Here is a 17,593-nt window from a genome sequence, read left to right as displayed (position 1 = left end):
CTCTTTGGATTAGCTCAAAAAAATAAATAAAAATTTAAATGCTAAAAGTTATTTTATAAATAAATAATTATTTATTTGGATAAAAATACTTAAGGAGTAGTATTAAAATTAACAGAAAATATAAGGGATAAAAGGATAAAGTTGTTGGTCAAACTAAAATGACTTTTTAGCAACAAAAAAAAAAAATTGGGGTTAAGCAACTTCTAAGTTTTGACTTATCTAAGCACTTTTTAACTTAATTTAAACTATTTTTTATTTTTGTCAAACACTCAAATAAATTAAAAATAGCTTATAAGTTCGATTTGACCAACTTATAACCCAATCCAAACGGGCTCTAAGTCATCATTTATCTTTAGGCAGGTGACTAAAAGTGCTCCAATATTTCAAATATGGAGGACTATTAGTGCTTCATATAAAAGTTAAAGGACAATTTTGGTTGTTTTCTGAAAAAACTGTAGACTTTCCAGATCTCTTTGTAATTTTCAGTCTCAAATCGGAAAAGCAGTTCACAAGAAATGGCACGAGCAGGAGGAATAACAAACGCAGTGAATGTAGGGATAGCAGTACAAGCTGATTGGGAGAATCGTGAATTTATATCTCACATTTCCCTCAATGTCCGTAAACTCTTCGATTTCCTCGTCCAATTCGGTAATTTCACATCTCCTTAGGGTTAAGTTCCTCTTTTTTAATTCTCCGTTGTCCCAATTTATGTGGCACCGTTTGACTTGAAGTTTAAGTAGGTGTTTGGCCATAGAAATCAAATACTTTTCACTTTATTTGAAAATTTTGAAGTTGGAGTTGTGTTTGGTTATAGTTTTGCAAAGAATATTTGATTGTTTGAATGTATTGTAAGTAAAAACAGGGTTTTAGGTTGCATTTGGAATTTTAATTTTCATGGCCAAAAGCTGATTTTCAAATAAAGTGAAAAGATTTTCTGGAAAAAGTGAATAATTCTCATGGCCAAACACGTCAGAAAGGAACGAGGTCTAAAACAAACCTTAGACATTGGTGTGACTATAAATCATTTCATAATTAAGGGTAAAAGAGAAATTATAAAGTTAAGTTGCTCCTAATAGTAGAAATGTGACATTGGGACGGAGAGAATAGCGTTTTCGAGGTTGATTTTCTTGTATTTTTCAGAGGCAACAGCGAAGAGTAAATTATTTGTTTTGGAGATCATATTTGTGAAAAGTCCTTATTTTATGAAAATCTCAATCAAATGTACCTCGATCCCCGAATTAGTTAGGTTAGCAATATGAATTTGTATAAGATTTCCCTCTATTAAAGTCCATTATACTCCGATAGTAGATAATTTCTGCAATTTTTGTGATTTTGAGTAGCGGAAAGTTTGCATACCTATTGGATCTAGTTTAATTTGTTCTCCAACTCATACATCTCCGTAGGGGAATTTTTTGGCTTTTTGTTGAATTCCTATTTTTTTAAACCTTTTTGCGGTGAATTTTGTTGTGTTTTTTCAGAGGCAACGACTAAGAGTAAATTGGCAACACTGAATGAGAAGCTTGATACACTGGAACGTCATTTAGAATTGCTTGAAGTTCAAGTTAGAACAGCCACTGCAAATCCAGCTTTGTTTAATGTTTGAAATGATGCAGCATTGTCCTAATATTCTGTTATCTGTAAGCTACCTTTACTTATGTGTTATGAATAGATTGCTTTGTTTTGGAGATCATGTTTGTGAAAAGTCCTTATTTTTATGAAATAGCAATCAAATGTGGCCCGATCCGGAATTAGTTAGGTTAGCTATATGAATTTGTATAAGATTCCGCTCTATTCAAGTCTATTATGTTCGGATAGTAAATAATTTGTCGCAATTTTTGTGGAAATGATTGGTGGAATTTAGTAGCTGAATGTTTGCATAACTATTGGATCTACAGTTTCTTTAGTTTAATTTTTCAGCTTGTCAAAACTACTATTCTCTGGAGTTGGTTTACTGCTAATACACTATAGAGATTGTATAGTGAACATGTGGAATTGGAATGAGAAGTTGATTTGAGGGGACAAAGGTGTTGTTATAAATTCTGCAAGACCATCTTAGTCTTATGGCCTAGTTAAGATGAAGCAAATGTTGCTATCTTCTGTAATGTCGTTTCGATCTCCTTGCATGGTTTCTAGATAGGACTCCTTGGAACGTTAATCAGCTAGATATCGGCCTCTTATATTCTTGATTTTAGATGGGGATATTTTTGTTGTCTTTTGTTTTCTGAAAACATCGTACAAATGTAACAGCACACCTATTGTCCTTGTTTATTTATAAAAGTTACTTTACCTTCTCAAAAAGAATAAAGAACTTCTATTCACTTGTTATATACTACTATACTACTACCATCTACAATCATGTGAAATCTGATTCTTGTAGTTGGTCAATCAATCAGCTATGCTCAATCTCAAACTAGTTGGTCTGGCTATGTGAATTTTCTTGTGAGTAGCTGCATTGATCTTTAGTTTCTTGTTCCTTGATTTCTGCGAGTATGTGTTTGCACAGAATGATTTATCATGGCTTATTCACTTTCGTTGTTTTCATTTTCATAATTGCTTTGAATTGTTTGCCCGTATCTAACCTTTCCTATGCCTTTTCTTGAGCCGAGGGTCTTCCGGAAACGGCCTCCCTACCTAAGGTAGGGGTAAGGCCTGCGTACACTCTACCCTCCCCAGACCCCACATTGTGGGATTCATTGGGTATGTTGTTGTTGTTGTTGTATACTTGGACTAGACGTCTTTAACTAGAATAGAATGACTTCCTGTCACACATTGGAATAAAGTGTAACATCAACTAAGCCTTAATCCCAACAAGAATCTCATTCTTGTTTTATTTTTTGATAACTGTTTTCAATACAGAATTTAACCTAATGAAATGTCAGATTCAATGAAATAGCTTGCTGGCCATATACCATGCAGCTATTTTCCAGACTCGTTATTGGTAACATGGTTGATTTATCTATGAAAAAGGATGATGAGTATTACAGTTTACATGTTTTTCCCTTGCCTTCTTCATACTAACAACCAGGCTCTGAGCTTAGGTTGAGCAGTGTTTATTTTTAGGCTAAATACCTAGATAGCCCCTTAAACTTAGGCACCATTTGTAAGTTAGATACTTTAACTTTGCTAGTGACCAGATGGACACTTTAACTTGACAAAAGTGTGTCTCTTGAACACAAATGTGTGATGTGGCAAACAATGTGTCTCACAGCCTGTTTTGAGCGCGTGAGAGCATTTTTCACTCTTATTGTTCATTTTATTTATTTTGGGAAAAAGACCCTAAAATTTCAAGTCATCACCTCCAACCTCCGGCAAGCACCCGACCAAAAAAAATGGACTCTCCGATCAAACAATCCACCGCTACAATCACCTCCTTCATCCCTTTTTAATAAAATCCTTCCAATTCTCCGCTCAAAATTCATTTCCATTCCTTCCCCTAAATCTACTTTTTCATCTCCCGTACCAAAACTAGAAGCACGCTTCAGATTTAGATAGGCAAATCAGTAGAGACCTCAAAAATATCTAATTAAAAACTTGAAAACTAACACCCAGGGAAGAGACAGTCTGCGGAGGGGAGCAGGTTTTATCTTTCTTTTATTTTTTAAATTGTATTTTTAAATATTTTAAGTTACACTTATCAATCGTTTTTCGTTGAAAATACACGTGTCATTTATTAATTGGTTTATTTGACACATTAATAGGAAGTGAGCTTCACTCTCTTGATTTTATGGATACGAGTATTCACAAGATACACTTTTGATGTGTTAAAGTGTCTATCTAGTCACTAGCAAAGTTAAGGTGTCCAAGGTGCCAAGTTTAAGGGGCTATCTAGGTTTTAAGCCTTATTCTTATAAAGTTATAAGATTATACCACTGTTTAATTTGTAATGGACTTATAGGAATATGGTATAGTAATAACTCTTAATTCTAGTTGCTTTTATCTGAGATAATTCATCTCTGGTCAAAAAAAAAAAAAAAAAAAAAACAGATAATTTATCAACAACCAATTTCTCAGATCTCCAATCCAGAAACACCTTGAATCAAGCTGCTTTCTAATCAGCTCTTCAGCTGGATCACATTGTCTTCTTGTCTATCACACATATCTCAGTTTTACATAGACATGAAACTTGTTTTTTTGGGATCTCAGTAACGCTCTTGAATCACTATAAGTTCATTCATTCATCCCAACCTCATTTGTTCCCTCATTATGTGATTTTATTTATTTAAATCTTCTGGAACTTACTGTTACCCTCTCAAAAAAAAAAAAAAAACCTTCTGAAACTTAACACCACAATAAAAAATAAAAATAAAAGAAAGTTAGCACCTTACGGGCAAGATGCCTGGAACTTTTACATGAACTTGTTCTGTCTATCCATCTTATGTTAACTGGTCTGCATCTTTTATTGTTGTTTTGCAACAATAACATCATCTACGCCTCAATTCCAAACTAGTTAAGGTCAGTTATATTAATCCTTAGTAACATGTGAGGGTTCATCATATAATGACTAGCGTTTTGCTAGCCGTCAACCGACCACAATTCTCCTCCTTTATCCGAACTTTAGACTGGCAATGTGACAAGTTCAAACCGGCTGGTTTATTTTACGTATTGTATAAAAAAGAGATGCTGAGGTGATTGAGCTATTTCAATTTTCTCTTGATGGTTCATCAGGGTTGGAGTATTTCTAAATCGAGCTGGTTTACAGTTTTGGCATCTCCTACTAGTGAAATTTTCTTCCCCTCCTACAATATCTATGTTAGTTCAGGAAATGCTGTTTGAATATTGCCCCAAAGTGGGTTTGAGAGAGGGACTCCTTGGACTTGATAGTTGATACTGCATGCGTACAGGGAATAATCAAGAACTCTATCATGCTGTATGACCCAGGCACTTATATCACCTTTCTGCCTAGGTTTCTGTTAACTGGTCTTAACTCATCTGATATAATCTTCAAAGTACGCATGCCATCGTTATCATGGAAGAATAAACCCTTAGTAAACGATGAGCTGCTGCACAATCTTTTAAAATACATGGTTACATCATGAGGGGTGATTAGAGTAAATTACTCTTTTCATTTTCATGTGAAAAAGAAGCAATGCCATTTATCAGGTTTGGCATGTTGGCTTCATTGATATGAGCCTTAAATTTAATCTTAATCTTCGATAGATTAATGCTTCAGTAGTTGAATGGCTCATGTAGTGGACGGAGTACTATTCTCTCCCAAGCTGCACGAGTTCTTATGCCATGCTTAAAAAACACCAATGCTTGAACTTTACTACTAGATGGCATTTTTACCTTACCTTATCAAAAAATAAAATAAACTACTAGAAGGCATTTATTTGGAAGCTCTATTACATATTAGAATCTTCTTCCCTGAATAAACAAGGGATGACTTTAAGTCAATAGAATTTGAGGAGTAATTATTTATTTGAAAAACTTCGTACCCGAATCTGTTATATATTGCTACAGCCGGCTTCCTTCTGCTGAACAATTATCTTGGCGGTGGAGGAGCTGGTTTTGAAAGGAGGTGGTGAATGGTCAACAACAACAACAACAACAGCCCAGTGAAATCCCACATCTTGGGGTCTGGGGAGGGTATAATGTACGCAGACCTTACTCCTACCAAGGTAGGATGGCTGTTTCCGAGAGACCCTCGGCTCAAGAGGTGGTGAATGGTCCTATGTGAAATTTAGTGGGTGGAAGGTTATTGGACCTTTCTATAGAGAAATGTTTAGATCCTCCAAAGCTCTCTATGGACTTCATTTTCTGATGCATTATTTTCTATGATCATGGTATCCTCAAGCTCTCTTACAATTATGGCCATGCATGGTTGGTAAACACCACTGTCCACATTTCTTCAGCCTAGCACCTTCCCTAATACCTGGATACATAATTTCTTCAACTCTTGAGTTCCTACGATTAGGTTTGACCTGAGTATCAAAGAGGACACTTATATGTTATTATGTGGATAAAGTTATGCAAAGTTGCAATTAGTTAAGCAGTCAACATAAGTATATATTTTTAAATGAGCAGCACTATGTTGGTTTGCAACTCTATATGTTTGTTCTTATTTCAAGAGATGCATTTATCTTCTTTGAAACATCAGCTGGTCAAGAGGGGGTGTGATTTCTTTCTCCTGGAACATAACAGCTTTGTACTTGCTGACACTTTAAGACAGGATGGGTGCAGTAGCCTTGTTATCCACACACTAAAAGTAGAAGTCTGAGTGTGGTAGCCTGCTAGCCAGTGGCAGGAATTTAGAAAGAGAAGAAGTTTACAACTCTTAGCAACTAATGTGTGCAGTGAAGAACGCGAGAAGTGATCTAGCTATGATACAGAGAAGGCAATGCAGTGGCCAGTGGGATACAAAGTCTGTCAAAGGAATGCTGCTGAAGGAGGTAACAGTGGATGTTGTAGTTCAGTTGCAATGATGTTCCATCAAATTATTTCTTATCGACCGCACCCAAGGGTGTGTCTAGTGGTCAATGAATTGAGAACCATGAGGTCTCAGGTTCAAATTCCAGTGAGGCAAAAACATAATGTGATTTTTTTTCATCAGCCTAAGTTTTGGTGGATAGAGTTACCCGATACATGGATTGGTGGAAGGTAGTGGGTACGGTAGCCGGTACCTCATGCCTGGACACCACCCTCATCAAACAAATGATTTCTTATCAACCAACAACATAAGAATTCAATTACTCTCCATGATTGCTGTCTACACTGAAGTGAGAGTAGTGCAACTACTCTCCAGTTCCAAACCCCAGTTCGTTTGCCAATCGAGACACGAGTTGAACACAAATGTGTGGACTACTAATTTGGCAGTCCAGTCTGTTTTCTTCCCTAGCCAACCTTTAACCCATTAGGCACTTCTAGCATTTTCAAGATCTGTATCTGGTTATTTCAAGTGATTCACCCTCTAGCCTTTAAAAGCCAGCAGAAGATATCATTTTTGGAACTTTTATGAATCCTCCTACGCAGACGTTAACATTTTATGGCCTTTCGGGCAATATTTGAAATCTAAACCAAGATTATCCACTGGCCCATTTTCAAATGAGATAGCATAATCACATTATGAATCTCGAGTTAGATCATTATTCTCTCAAATAGTAAATTCTCAGATCAGGTTTTCTTTTTGGTTAGGAATGCCATCTTCATATAAACAGTTGCACTGCCAAAAGAATTTCAACATGATTCAAAAGACAAACTACTGAGTTTCCTCCTTACAGGGAGTTCAAGTTTTATGCATAGCATGAATAGTAACTAACACATTATGGTGGTTGACTTATACCTTCTTCACACTATCAAATGTTATAATTTAACTTTTTTTTTACATTGTCAGGGTTAAGTTCTCAAATGGCTTCCATAAGGTATGGTCTATATTTTTTGGCTCCACTTAACAAAAATTTTAAAAAATATCCTCCGCTTCATAAAATAAGCTAGGCAAAGCTTTTATCGACTATCGGGCATAAGTTGTGGATAGGGGTGTACAAAGTAAACCGACAAACCGCACTAAACCGATAAATCGAGTCAAACCGAGAAAAAAACCCGACTAGTGGTTTGGTGTTGGAAAAATAAACCCGATCATAATTGGTTTGGTTTGGTTTTAGCTAAAGAAAAGTCAAACCGAATCAAACCAATCTGACATTACATGTATTCAATTTTAAAAATATTTTATACATAAAAATATTTATTTGTAATGTAATATTTATAAATATTTCTTAAATTTTTTAGTAGTTTTTTAATCTATTATCATATTATTCAAGTTTGAACTTAGGATTTTGAATGTCAATAAGTTTTATATCCTATGGATATTAGTAACTCATATAAAGTCCAAACTAAAACTAACTCAAGACTAATACTAACAAAAGAAATTCAATTTACCACTAGGAATGACAATAATGTTGGATATCTATTCTTTAATTTTGCATAATTGGTTTAGAGAATGAAAATATATAATTTAAGTTTTTTTCTTGTCATGTAATTAATACTTATTAGCCGTACTTATTTTAGCGTGACTTAATATTTTTAGATTATGGTCATTTTCTTTATGGCTTATTAATTAGCAATATTTGTTTTAACCGATTTTATTATCTTTTGTTGAATATTTTAATACAATGGCATCACTCTTCTCACATTTTGTGTTATTTTCCTATGAAATACATTAATTGTATAGTTGTATGTTTTGTATCAAAACTATTCCGAAAAGAAACCCGAAAAATCCGAGGAAACCGAATAACCCGGAAAAACCCGAGGTTGAAAAACCCGAATTTTATTGGTTTAGTTTGGTGTATAAATTTAAAAACCCGACGCAATTGGTTTGGTTTGGTGTTTAAAAAATCCGAACCAACCCGGTCCATGTATACCCTTAGTTGTGGATATAAAGTAGTTTTGCTTATGAGGCAGAAGTTCAGGATATTTCAAGATATCGAACCTGCTCAATTAATCACAAGTTCTGCATCATAGGTAAAAACTAAAACTTATGCCTAACGGGCAATAAAAGTTCTTCCTAACGAATTTTTTTCAAGTTAAGATATTTTTTTAAGGATTTTATTAAGCGGGTACGAATGTTTAAGACAGGATACTTTTGGGGGTACCACGTGTCATTTTTTTTGAACATTGTCAATATATATAATTTAAATCTGTTGAAAAGCGAATGGGTTACTTGCCAATAAAACCTCTAATTATATTTTTCTCCACCAAGCAGCAGTGTAACATCCTTTACATGTAGTATGTCCTTTCTGTACTTCACATTGGCCGCAGCATCCCATTGCTAATGTAGTGTCTAAATCCAAGTCAATTCTTTTTAGACTTCGTACTGTAGTAGGAGCAACAGTATTGAAAAGAAAAATCTAAATAAAAATCCAGAGACTTACTTATGGTCTTTGGTAGAGATACGATAGAAATATTTATTATCGAAGAATTATTATCCATCAAGGTTTGAATAATGTCCATTGGCTTTTCAAAATTTCAAAGATGAATGACAAAAATCGAAATATCTTGACCGGAATTTCCCCTAATATGTGCAACAAGGTAACCAAATAGCTATTCTGTAATATTTGTTGAATCTCAAATTCTTATATTTCCTTTGTATTCAGACAGTGTATTAGTGGATATCATACTTGTATCTTTTATTTCGTAGTGGCTCTTGTATTGGGTGTTTTTGATTGTCTCTGCACTTCTTTATTATAAAAGACTTAGAATTTGGATATTCAACATATTTCTTTATTCTTATTGCTTAATTTACTTAATTGAATCGGTGGTTAATTGGCTTGGCTTACCTATCGGATTGGGAATAGTAGTCATCACGGCGATCATTTTTGGGTCGTGACACCTTTTTTTAACAGTGAGTGATATTATTTGCATGTCGGACTTGGATAAGGTCATTGAGAAGGTACTTGGCGAACAACTACTTTTATGGCGACCTTGATAAATATGGAATTCAGCATGTTGTGGTGTCTAGACCAAAAATTACTTGTATTGTTCTAAGATATTGGATGTTATTTTATTGTATGCCTAAGCTTTTATTTTGTTGCTGAATAGTCGATCTCTCCTGGTATTCTTGTATTGGTTTGATTAATACATTATTTCTACATTCTGTTGCTACAAATTTCTATTATATATAAGCGTGAAAGAGGTACGATCACTGCTATCAATTATTGTACTAGGAGTAATGTCAATTGTACTATAAACTTGGACCAATCTCATTGGTCATTGAATTTGTTGTGCCTCTTTATACACAACTGTACTGTATAACTCACAAATCATGTTTCCATCAATTTGCCACATAACACCTCTTCCCTTGATTTCTAGGGGTTTTCTTCAGCAAATACTTACGCGTGTATTTCACTTTTACCTTCATTTTATTACTTTATTAGAGAAAACACATGAAATTGTACTCTAAGCAAGGACTAATATGTGTACATTTCAGAAATTTAACATTAATTCTACCTCTTGTGTGTTTACTTTTTAGGTCCTCACGTGTCCGCAGTGTCTCAATTGTCCTTTTATTTCCTTCATTTGACATATACTCCCTCAGCCTCAATTTAAGTGTCTAAGTTTGACTAGACAATAAAAATAGATTTTTGAATCTTGTGGTTCTAAATTAAAAGTGTGTATAATATAATAAAATATATTCTTTGAATCTTGTGATTATAAATTTTACATATAGAATATTTGAACTGTCGACTTACTAAATATAAAAAGAGGCGGGCATAACCAAAATAAGACAAATTTTAACAACAATTGAAAAATTAAGGAAAAAATAAGAGGAAAAGAAACAGAATATGGAGACTCATTAAGAAGTTTCATTTTTGGATTGCTTCTTCGCTTAATAGCTTCTCCTCTTAATTTTTTCATTGCTGCTCTTTGCTTTGATATTTAGCTTTCCATTTTGTTGCTTATTTTATTCTTCTTTGCAATTCTTTGGTAGTATTATATATAAGTGGCTAAGGAGGACGAACACAACATTGACAAATTGTACAAAAAGTTGTCTGAGTACACTAAATTTGGACTTATTTCAATTGTTCTTGGTTTCTTTCCTTTTTGTTTTCCGTTGTGGGTCCACTTCATTTAACAAGTACTAATACTTGTTTTGCCACCTATTCTCTGTACACGTGTATTCCACTTTTACGTTATCATATTTCTTTACTTCTACACTTCATTTTATTACTCCATTATAGAAAACACATGAAATTGTACTCTAGGCAGGGACTAACGCGTATATATTTCAGAAGTTTAATATTAATTCTAACTCTTGTGTGCTTATTTTTTAAGTTCCTACGTGTCCGCAGTGTCTTAGGCCCCATTTGTCCATAGATACAAAAAAAAAAAAAAATTAACTTTTTTTGGAATTTTGGAGTTGGAGTTGTGTTTGGCTATAGTTTTTGAAATTGTAGTTTTTTGGTGAAATATAGTTGTAAAAAGGTGAAAAAAGCGAAATATTTTGAAAAACAAGTTTTTTGAGTTTTTGGTATTTTGGAATACAACTTCAAGTTGTATTCGGAATTCTCATGGCCAAATGCTGATTCCAAAAAAAAAGTGAAAAAAATTTCCGGAATAAAGTGAATAATTCTTATGGCCAAACGGGGGCTTAATTGTCATTTCATTTCCTTCATTTAGCATATAGTCCCTCTGTCTCAATTTAAGTGTCTAAATTTGACTAGACATGGAGTTTATGAAATAAAGATAATAAAGATAGACTTTTGAATCTTGTGGTTCTAAATTAAAAATATGTATAATATAATAAAATATCCTTTGAATCTTGTGATTATAAACTTGACATGTGGGATATTTGAATTGTCAACTTACTAAATATAAAAAGAGGCAGACATAGCCAAAATAAGACAAATTTTAACAACAATTGAGAAATTAAGGGGAAAAATAAGAGGGAAAAAAAAACAAAATATGGAGACTTACTAAGGAGAATCGCGGTGTCCTTTACAAAATATACAAACCATAAAAACTAACTAATGTGAGTAATGCCTTTTCTTCTTCACTATTCTGGTGGTCTCTCAACCTTTCTTCTACTTCTCCGGTCTTCACTCGCTCGATCTGATTTTTCTCTGGGCTGCTTGGTAGTTCATATAGTTGGTACTCTGAGTTTGAGATTTTCTTTCATTTTCCCTGTTTAAATTAGAGTTTTGCTATTAATTTTGGTGAGTTTATTCTACAAATTTCTTTGTTAATTAGATCTAACGCAGTGTCTCAATTGTCCTTTCATTTCCTTCATTTGGCATATACTCCCACTGTCTCAATTTAAGTGTCTAAGTTTGACTAGACACGAAATTTAAGAAATAAAGATAGATTTTTGAATCTTGTGGTTTTAAATTAAAAATGTGTATAATATAATAAAATATCCTTTGAATCTTGTGATTGTAAACTTGACATGTAGGATATTTGAATTGTCAACTTACTAAATATAAAAAAAGGCAAACATAATCAAAATAAGATAAATCTTAACAACAATTGAGAAATTAAGAGGAAACTCACTAAGGAGAATCGCGATATCCTTTGCAAAATATACAAACCATAAAGATTAATTAAAGTGAATAACAAAATTAATCAAGTTGGGCTCCGTGCATTGCACGGGCATAATTTGCTAGTAATTGAAATATATCTCTTAATTGGCAGGGTAATTTTTTTTTCTCGGATAAAGTGTGGGTACCACAGCAAATATGAGCACCATGCACAACATAATCTTTATGTTCTGACTTTGGACAAATCGTAATTTATTCATGATCTGCAACTGCTTGGCAAAGTCCGATCATTGACGGAAGTATGTTGCTCCTAGGGGTGTCCGGAACCAAAATGCCCTCAAAAAAAATATTTTGAACCAAAATATCCCAACAAAAAAAAAAGTTACCAAAGTATCTTTAGCGCAGTATTTTACTGCGCTATAGCACTTGATGGAGACGGAGCCGTTAAGTGCTATAACGCAGTATTTTACTGCGCTATACAAAACTTTTTCTCACCTATAGCGCAGTAAAATACTGTGTTATAAGAGTTTGTCTCTCTCCTATAGCGCAGTAAAATAATGCGCTATATCACTCCACTAAAACCCGATCGGGTTCCATCACTGGTCCCTCCAGTGTCAAAAAAAAAATTGAAAACGCCATTGGAGGCGAGCCAAGGTGGTCCCCACATCTTAAAAACGTCGTTTTCTATTAAATTTCGTCCGGAAAGTTTAGATTCTCGGTATATTCAAGTCAAGGAGCAAGATTCTAAATTCGAATTTTGAGAAAAAGCGGCGTACAACTCGATTAAAATAACTCTACAAAAAATCTTCGATTAAGGTTTTCTACTATGAACTTTTGTTATTATTTTGTTATATACATTATATTGCATGCATGTTTAACATTTAATCGTCGTTAAATTCCAAAAAAAAAAAAAACAAATTTCGTTTTTTTTTTGTTTGATCAGGCGGGGCAGTGGCTTAGCCACTGTTCCGTTTTTTTTATTGTTTAATTCATTATTTGTTAAATGTTTATGAATTGTTAATTTGTTAAATGTTTATAAATTGTTAATTTGTTATATGTTTATGAGTTGTTAATTTGGTTAATTATTTATGAATTGTTAATGAATTATTATTTTGTTAATTGAGTATTTGTTAAATATTCTTTTTGAATTGAAAGAAGTTGATAGGTAATGAATTATTATGTTGTTAACACTTTGTTTGGATGATTGTTATGTATTGTTTTGACATTTATCGTATTGTGTTGTATTGTATAGGACCAAATCAGTGATTACATAAAATAGAACCTTTCGTCGTTACATAACAATAAAATTAAAGTAGCAATCAAAGCAAACATTTTATTTAAACTAACAACATAATATAATACAATAGGTAACAACCATCCAAACAAGTTGTAAACGATTATGAAATGTTAATCTATATAATTTTAAAAGCGTGAATATATATGTTAAATAAAAAAAGATTATCTTAAAAAGAATAGTTAAAGTTCTTCTTTTCATAAATACATAAGCTAACGAAAAAAATGTAAAGTTTATAGGAAAATATGTGGTCGACAAATATACTCTTTTAGTTTAATTTTATTGTAGTTGTGTTGGCTATTTGGTCAACTAAAAATATATCACATATTCAAAATAGAGTTCCAAACAAATATTATTGCTGAATTTTGATTAGTTAATATAATTTATCTTTTATTTCAAGAATAATGACTAATTTAGTTTGTACAGACCGGACTCTTTCATGGATCTGAATGTTCCCCCTGGGCCCGATGATCACCCGGGGCCCGCTGTTCACCCGGGGCCCACTGATAGATCAGTATTGTCTTTGCAAGACAATCATAGGTTAGAGTTATTATGGGCCGGTACTATAGGAATATCTACTAGGCTCCGTCCCCGTAGGCTGCAGAGAGCGTAGGCTCTTTTACGCGAGCACCCCCCACACCCTCGCGTGTTGGAGTTATTGTTTCGGGGCGGCATCTACCGTTGCGTGTCCGTTGGTCGGGTACAGCATGATTGGGCGCTCATCACGTCCATGGTTGAGCGGTGGAGGCCAGAGACACATACCTTCCATCTTCGCACTGGTGAGGCCACGATTACACTTCAGGATGTAGAGGTTCTTTTTGGATTGCGGGTAGATGGAGAGCCACTGTACACTCGGTACAAGCCTCCTCCTGGTCAGACGTGGGTGACAGAGTTGACTAGGCTCACCCACTTCGTGCCTGATGCCGCGGCCTAGATATCGGGACAGAGTCAGGTTCAGCTTAGTGCACTCTGCACTTATTTGGAGGGTCTGGATCAGGTTGACGACGGCACCCCGCAGGACGATGTTGATCGTCATGCCCGTTTGTACCTGCTTATTATATTCGGGGGCATCTTGTTCCCGAATTCATCGGGTGCCTTTGTCAGTTTACGTTACTTGGTTTTCTTGAAGCATCTGGACCGCTTGGGAGACTACAGCTGGGGCGGTGCTGTTTTGGCGTATCTTTACAGATGCCTGTGCCAAGCGTCTATTGGTGCTGTCAGAGATGTGTGTGGATTTTTTGCTCTTCTCCAGGTAATATTTTAAGTGTGCGTTCCTTTAATGTCAACAAACCTCTTGAAAGGACAACTAAAAAAAATCATATTTTCTAATATCGCTTACAGTTATGGGCGTGGGAGAGGATGCTGCCTTTTCAGCTCGTACCTAGGCATCACCTCGAGATTGACATGCCTTATGCGAGGAGGTGGACAGCGGATTTTGACCGGGATGTCGATACGCACCACAATACTCTTCCATTCCGGGACCAGCTTGATCACATGACGGACGATGCGGTAAAACAATTTAAATTTACATTAATAATTTAATTAAACGTCTTTTCTACTTGGTGATCACTGATTTGTATTTATATGTTATGCAGCTATTTATATGGACGTCGTACGCTGCTATATTAGATGGTTTGCCCCCCTTCTATAGGGCAGGTCAGGGGGTTTGGAGGTCGCGGTGTTCATTGATACACCTGGACATCGTAGAGGATCACATGCCCGAGCGTGTCTTACGACAGTTTGGGCATACACAGAGTATACCCCCTGATGTCCGTCATGAGCTCCGACATTACCAGCGGGACGATCGGGTTGCTGTTGATGATGATTTTTTGGCTTTCATGGATGTCCAGCTCCACCGTTGGGAGAACAGGTTGGGCACTTTAGCGGTGGTCGGCCATTTGACTCCCATTGAGCATTACATGCGCTGGTATCATCAGATCACATGCCGATTGATCGGCAACCCAGCTTTGCGTCCCCCTAGGGATGTAGGATACTCAGCACTCGCGGGGCAGTACGAGGCATTGGTAAGTTTATCGTATTTAGATTTATCTAATTTCATTAATTGTTACGTTTTAAAAATAAACTTTTTTTGTTTCTGTTAAACACAAATGCAGCTGGTGGCCGTACAGCGTTTACGCATCTTGGGGTTAGAGCATATGCCTTACCCTGGGCTTGCGGGGCTTGCCGCGGAGATGGTTAGGATTTCTGAGGATGGTATCCGGCAGGCAGGCGAGATTAGGCGCATGGCGGAGCCTATTCCGGAGGCTGAGTATCAGGCAGCACCGGGTGCTCCAAGAGGAGAAGGCCGTGCTGGCAGAGGACGCCGTGCTACCGGAGGACGCGGCGCTGCTGCTAGAGGACCTGGTGGTGTAGGACACCATTTGGTAGATGAGGCGGATGAGGCTGATCCCATTCCAAAGGACGTTCACGGTCTAGTCCATCCGCAACCCTTCCAGGCCGGTGGCAGCTCACCTAGGGACTCACAGACGTTTACGCCGGGGCTCTTACTTGCTGAGATACCCGGGTCTTCATCACAGCCGAGCCAGAATGCATACATGGAGGAGCGTGATAACGTTGATTGGGCGGCGTTAAGCGCTTCATTAGCTGATGAGCGGCCTGTGAGGAATTTAGAGGGAGCCCGGATTCTTGACTTCGATGAGTTTTTGATCCCGATTAGTATTTAAAATATTTATTTGTTCATTTAAATTATTTATTTTAAACATATATATGTTACTCATTATTTAGTACTATTTTATATTTTAGGATTCGGCGCCAACGGGTCCACCAGAGCCACCCACTCAGGCATTTTCTCATGGGCCTGCCGAGCCAGCGATATCTTCTCATGTGATTGTCGAGCCACATGTAAGCTTTTAATTAAAATTAGTTTTATTCAATATAAGGTCAATATTTAATATACATATTTGATCATTTAAAGTACTTATTATTTCATTTTTTTCATATTTTAGGATTCGGCGCCAGTGGTGTTACACCCCGGAAAATTTTTGCGTTACCAAAAACTGTAGACGGCTTAGAATGGGCCAAAGGGCCAATACAGCGCGAACGCGCTGAACAAAAATCTGAAAATCAATTTCAGAATGAAGGTTGTGTTATAAGAAGGTAATAATAGCATATATATGACATTTGGAGACCATATGGTGTAAATTAGTTTATATGTTATTTGACGAAAAGCCCTCGTTGCTGCAAGCTAAGTGGGGCCCACATGTCGGAGTTTTATGAAAGACGTGAGAAGGGACATGTGGGTAGTATATGGAAAGTTGAGTAGGTCCTAAGAAGGACCCATAAGCTAAAAATGGGCATAAGCCCTCCAAAAGGACGATTTAAGGAAACGTTTTCGGATGATCTGACTTGAAAGGGCAAAAAGGGCATTATAAGTTTGGAATTTGGGAAAACCCCCAGAAATAAAAGTTGTAGATAATTGAAAGAGCTTTCTAACCATAGGTCGTGGGCCCTCATACGATATCGGGATCAAGAGTTATGACCGTTTTACTGAACGAACATCCAGTCAGAAAATTTAACCCTGCGCGAACGCGCCCAAAGGGGGCGCGAACGCGTAGAAAGAAATTATTTAACTCTACGCGATCGCGCCAGAAGGCAGGGCGATCGCGCTGAGCATTTTTCCAGTAGTTTCTGGCAGCTTCTAAACGTTATCAAAAGGGGGAAACCCCCCCTCATTTTCAGTTGTAAACACGAAAAACACCCCCAAAAACTCTCCAAAAATCTGGAGAGTTCTCCCCAACTCCCCAAGCCAAATTCTTGCCCAAACCAGGTATAATTCCCCAATTCCAGTCCGGATAGCGTATAGTTTTCGCTGCAGAATCATATGGCAGGCGTGTGGTGGCCTAAATTTAGCATGGAAAAGTGGAGATTAAGAAATATTAAAGGGAGAAAGGTATGAATCTCTTTCTATTTGTGCTAGTACTAGTTTATTTACGAAGAATACGCGATTAAATAATTGTATACTGAGTTAATTAGTTATGAAAGTTGGAAAACAGCGTGTGGGCTGTTTTATGAGATATTTTGGAGTTGAAAACATTATAATTGATGTTGGTATTGTTGTTGTTGTTGTTGGCTGCTGAATTAAAAATTTGGGCTAGGCATATAAACAGGGGAGATGCTGCCCGATTTTCGGCAGAATATAAAATAGTATAATTTGAATTATGGTACAAGTGTACGATGAAAAAGCTAACCTTAGTGTGAATTATATTAAATGTAGACTTACAAGCTCGGACACATAAGCGTAGCTAATAGGGCGTGGAACAGGTATGTTAAGGCTCGTCCCTTTTCTTTCAAAGGCATGATCCCCAAGTCGTAA

At 36.0% G+C, this 17,593-nt stretch overlaps 2 protein-coding genes across 2 annotated transcripts; both read left to right on the top strand.

Annotated features, from left to right (window-relative positions):
* The first annotated feature begins 373 nt into the window (after positions 1–373).
* LOC132618244 (protein BRICK 1) lies at positions 374–1,880 on the top strand. The gene is made up of 2 exons (XM_060333302.1): positions 374–648; positions 1,479–1,880. Exons 1-2 carry the CDS (start codon positions 516–518, stop codon positions 1,601–1,603), a joined length of 258 nt encoding a protein of 85 aa, XP_060189285.1. The 5' UTR covers positions 374–515; the 3' UTR covers positions 1,604–1,880.
* A 13,095-nt stretch (positions 1,881–14,975) lies between these two features.
* On the top strand, positions 14,976–15,736 carry LOC132620083 (uncharacterized). Its single transcript, XM_060334799.1, has 3 exons — positions 14,976–15,284; positions 15,375–15,585; positions 15,717–15,736. The coding sequence occupies exons 1-3, from the start codon at positions 14,976–14,978 to the stop codon at positions 15,734–15,736; spliced, it is 540 nt and encodes a 179-aa protein (XP_060190782.1).
* Positions 15,737–17,593: the final 1,857 nt, after the last annotated feature.

The sequence above is a fragment of the Lycium barbarum genome, chromosome 11 (assembly GCF_019175385.1).
Source record: "Lycium barbarum isolate Lr01 chromosome 11, ASM1917538v2, whole genome shotgun sequence".
Lineage (NCBI taxonomy): Eukaryota > Viridiplantae > Streptophyta > Magnoliopsida > Solanales > Solanaceae > Lycium > Lycium barbarum.
Note: the sequence above shows the minus strand (reverse complement) of the source record. Positions and strands in the feature narration are given on the sequence as shown.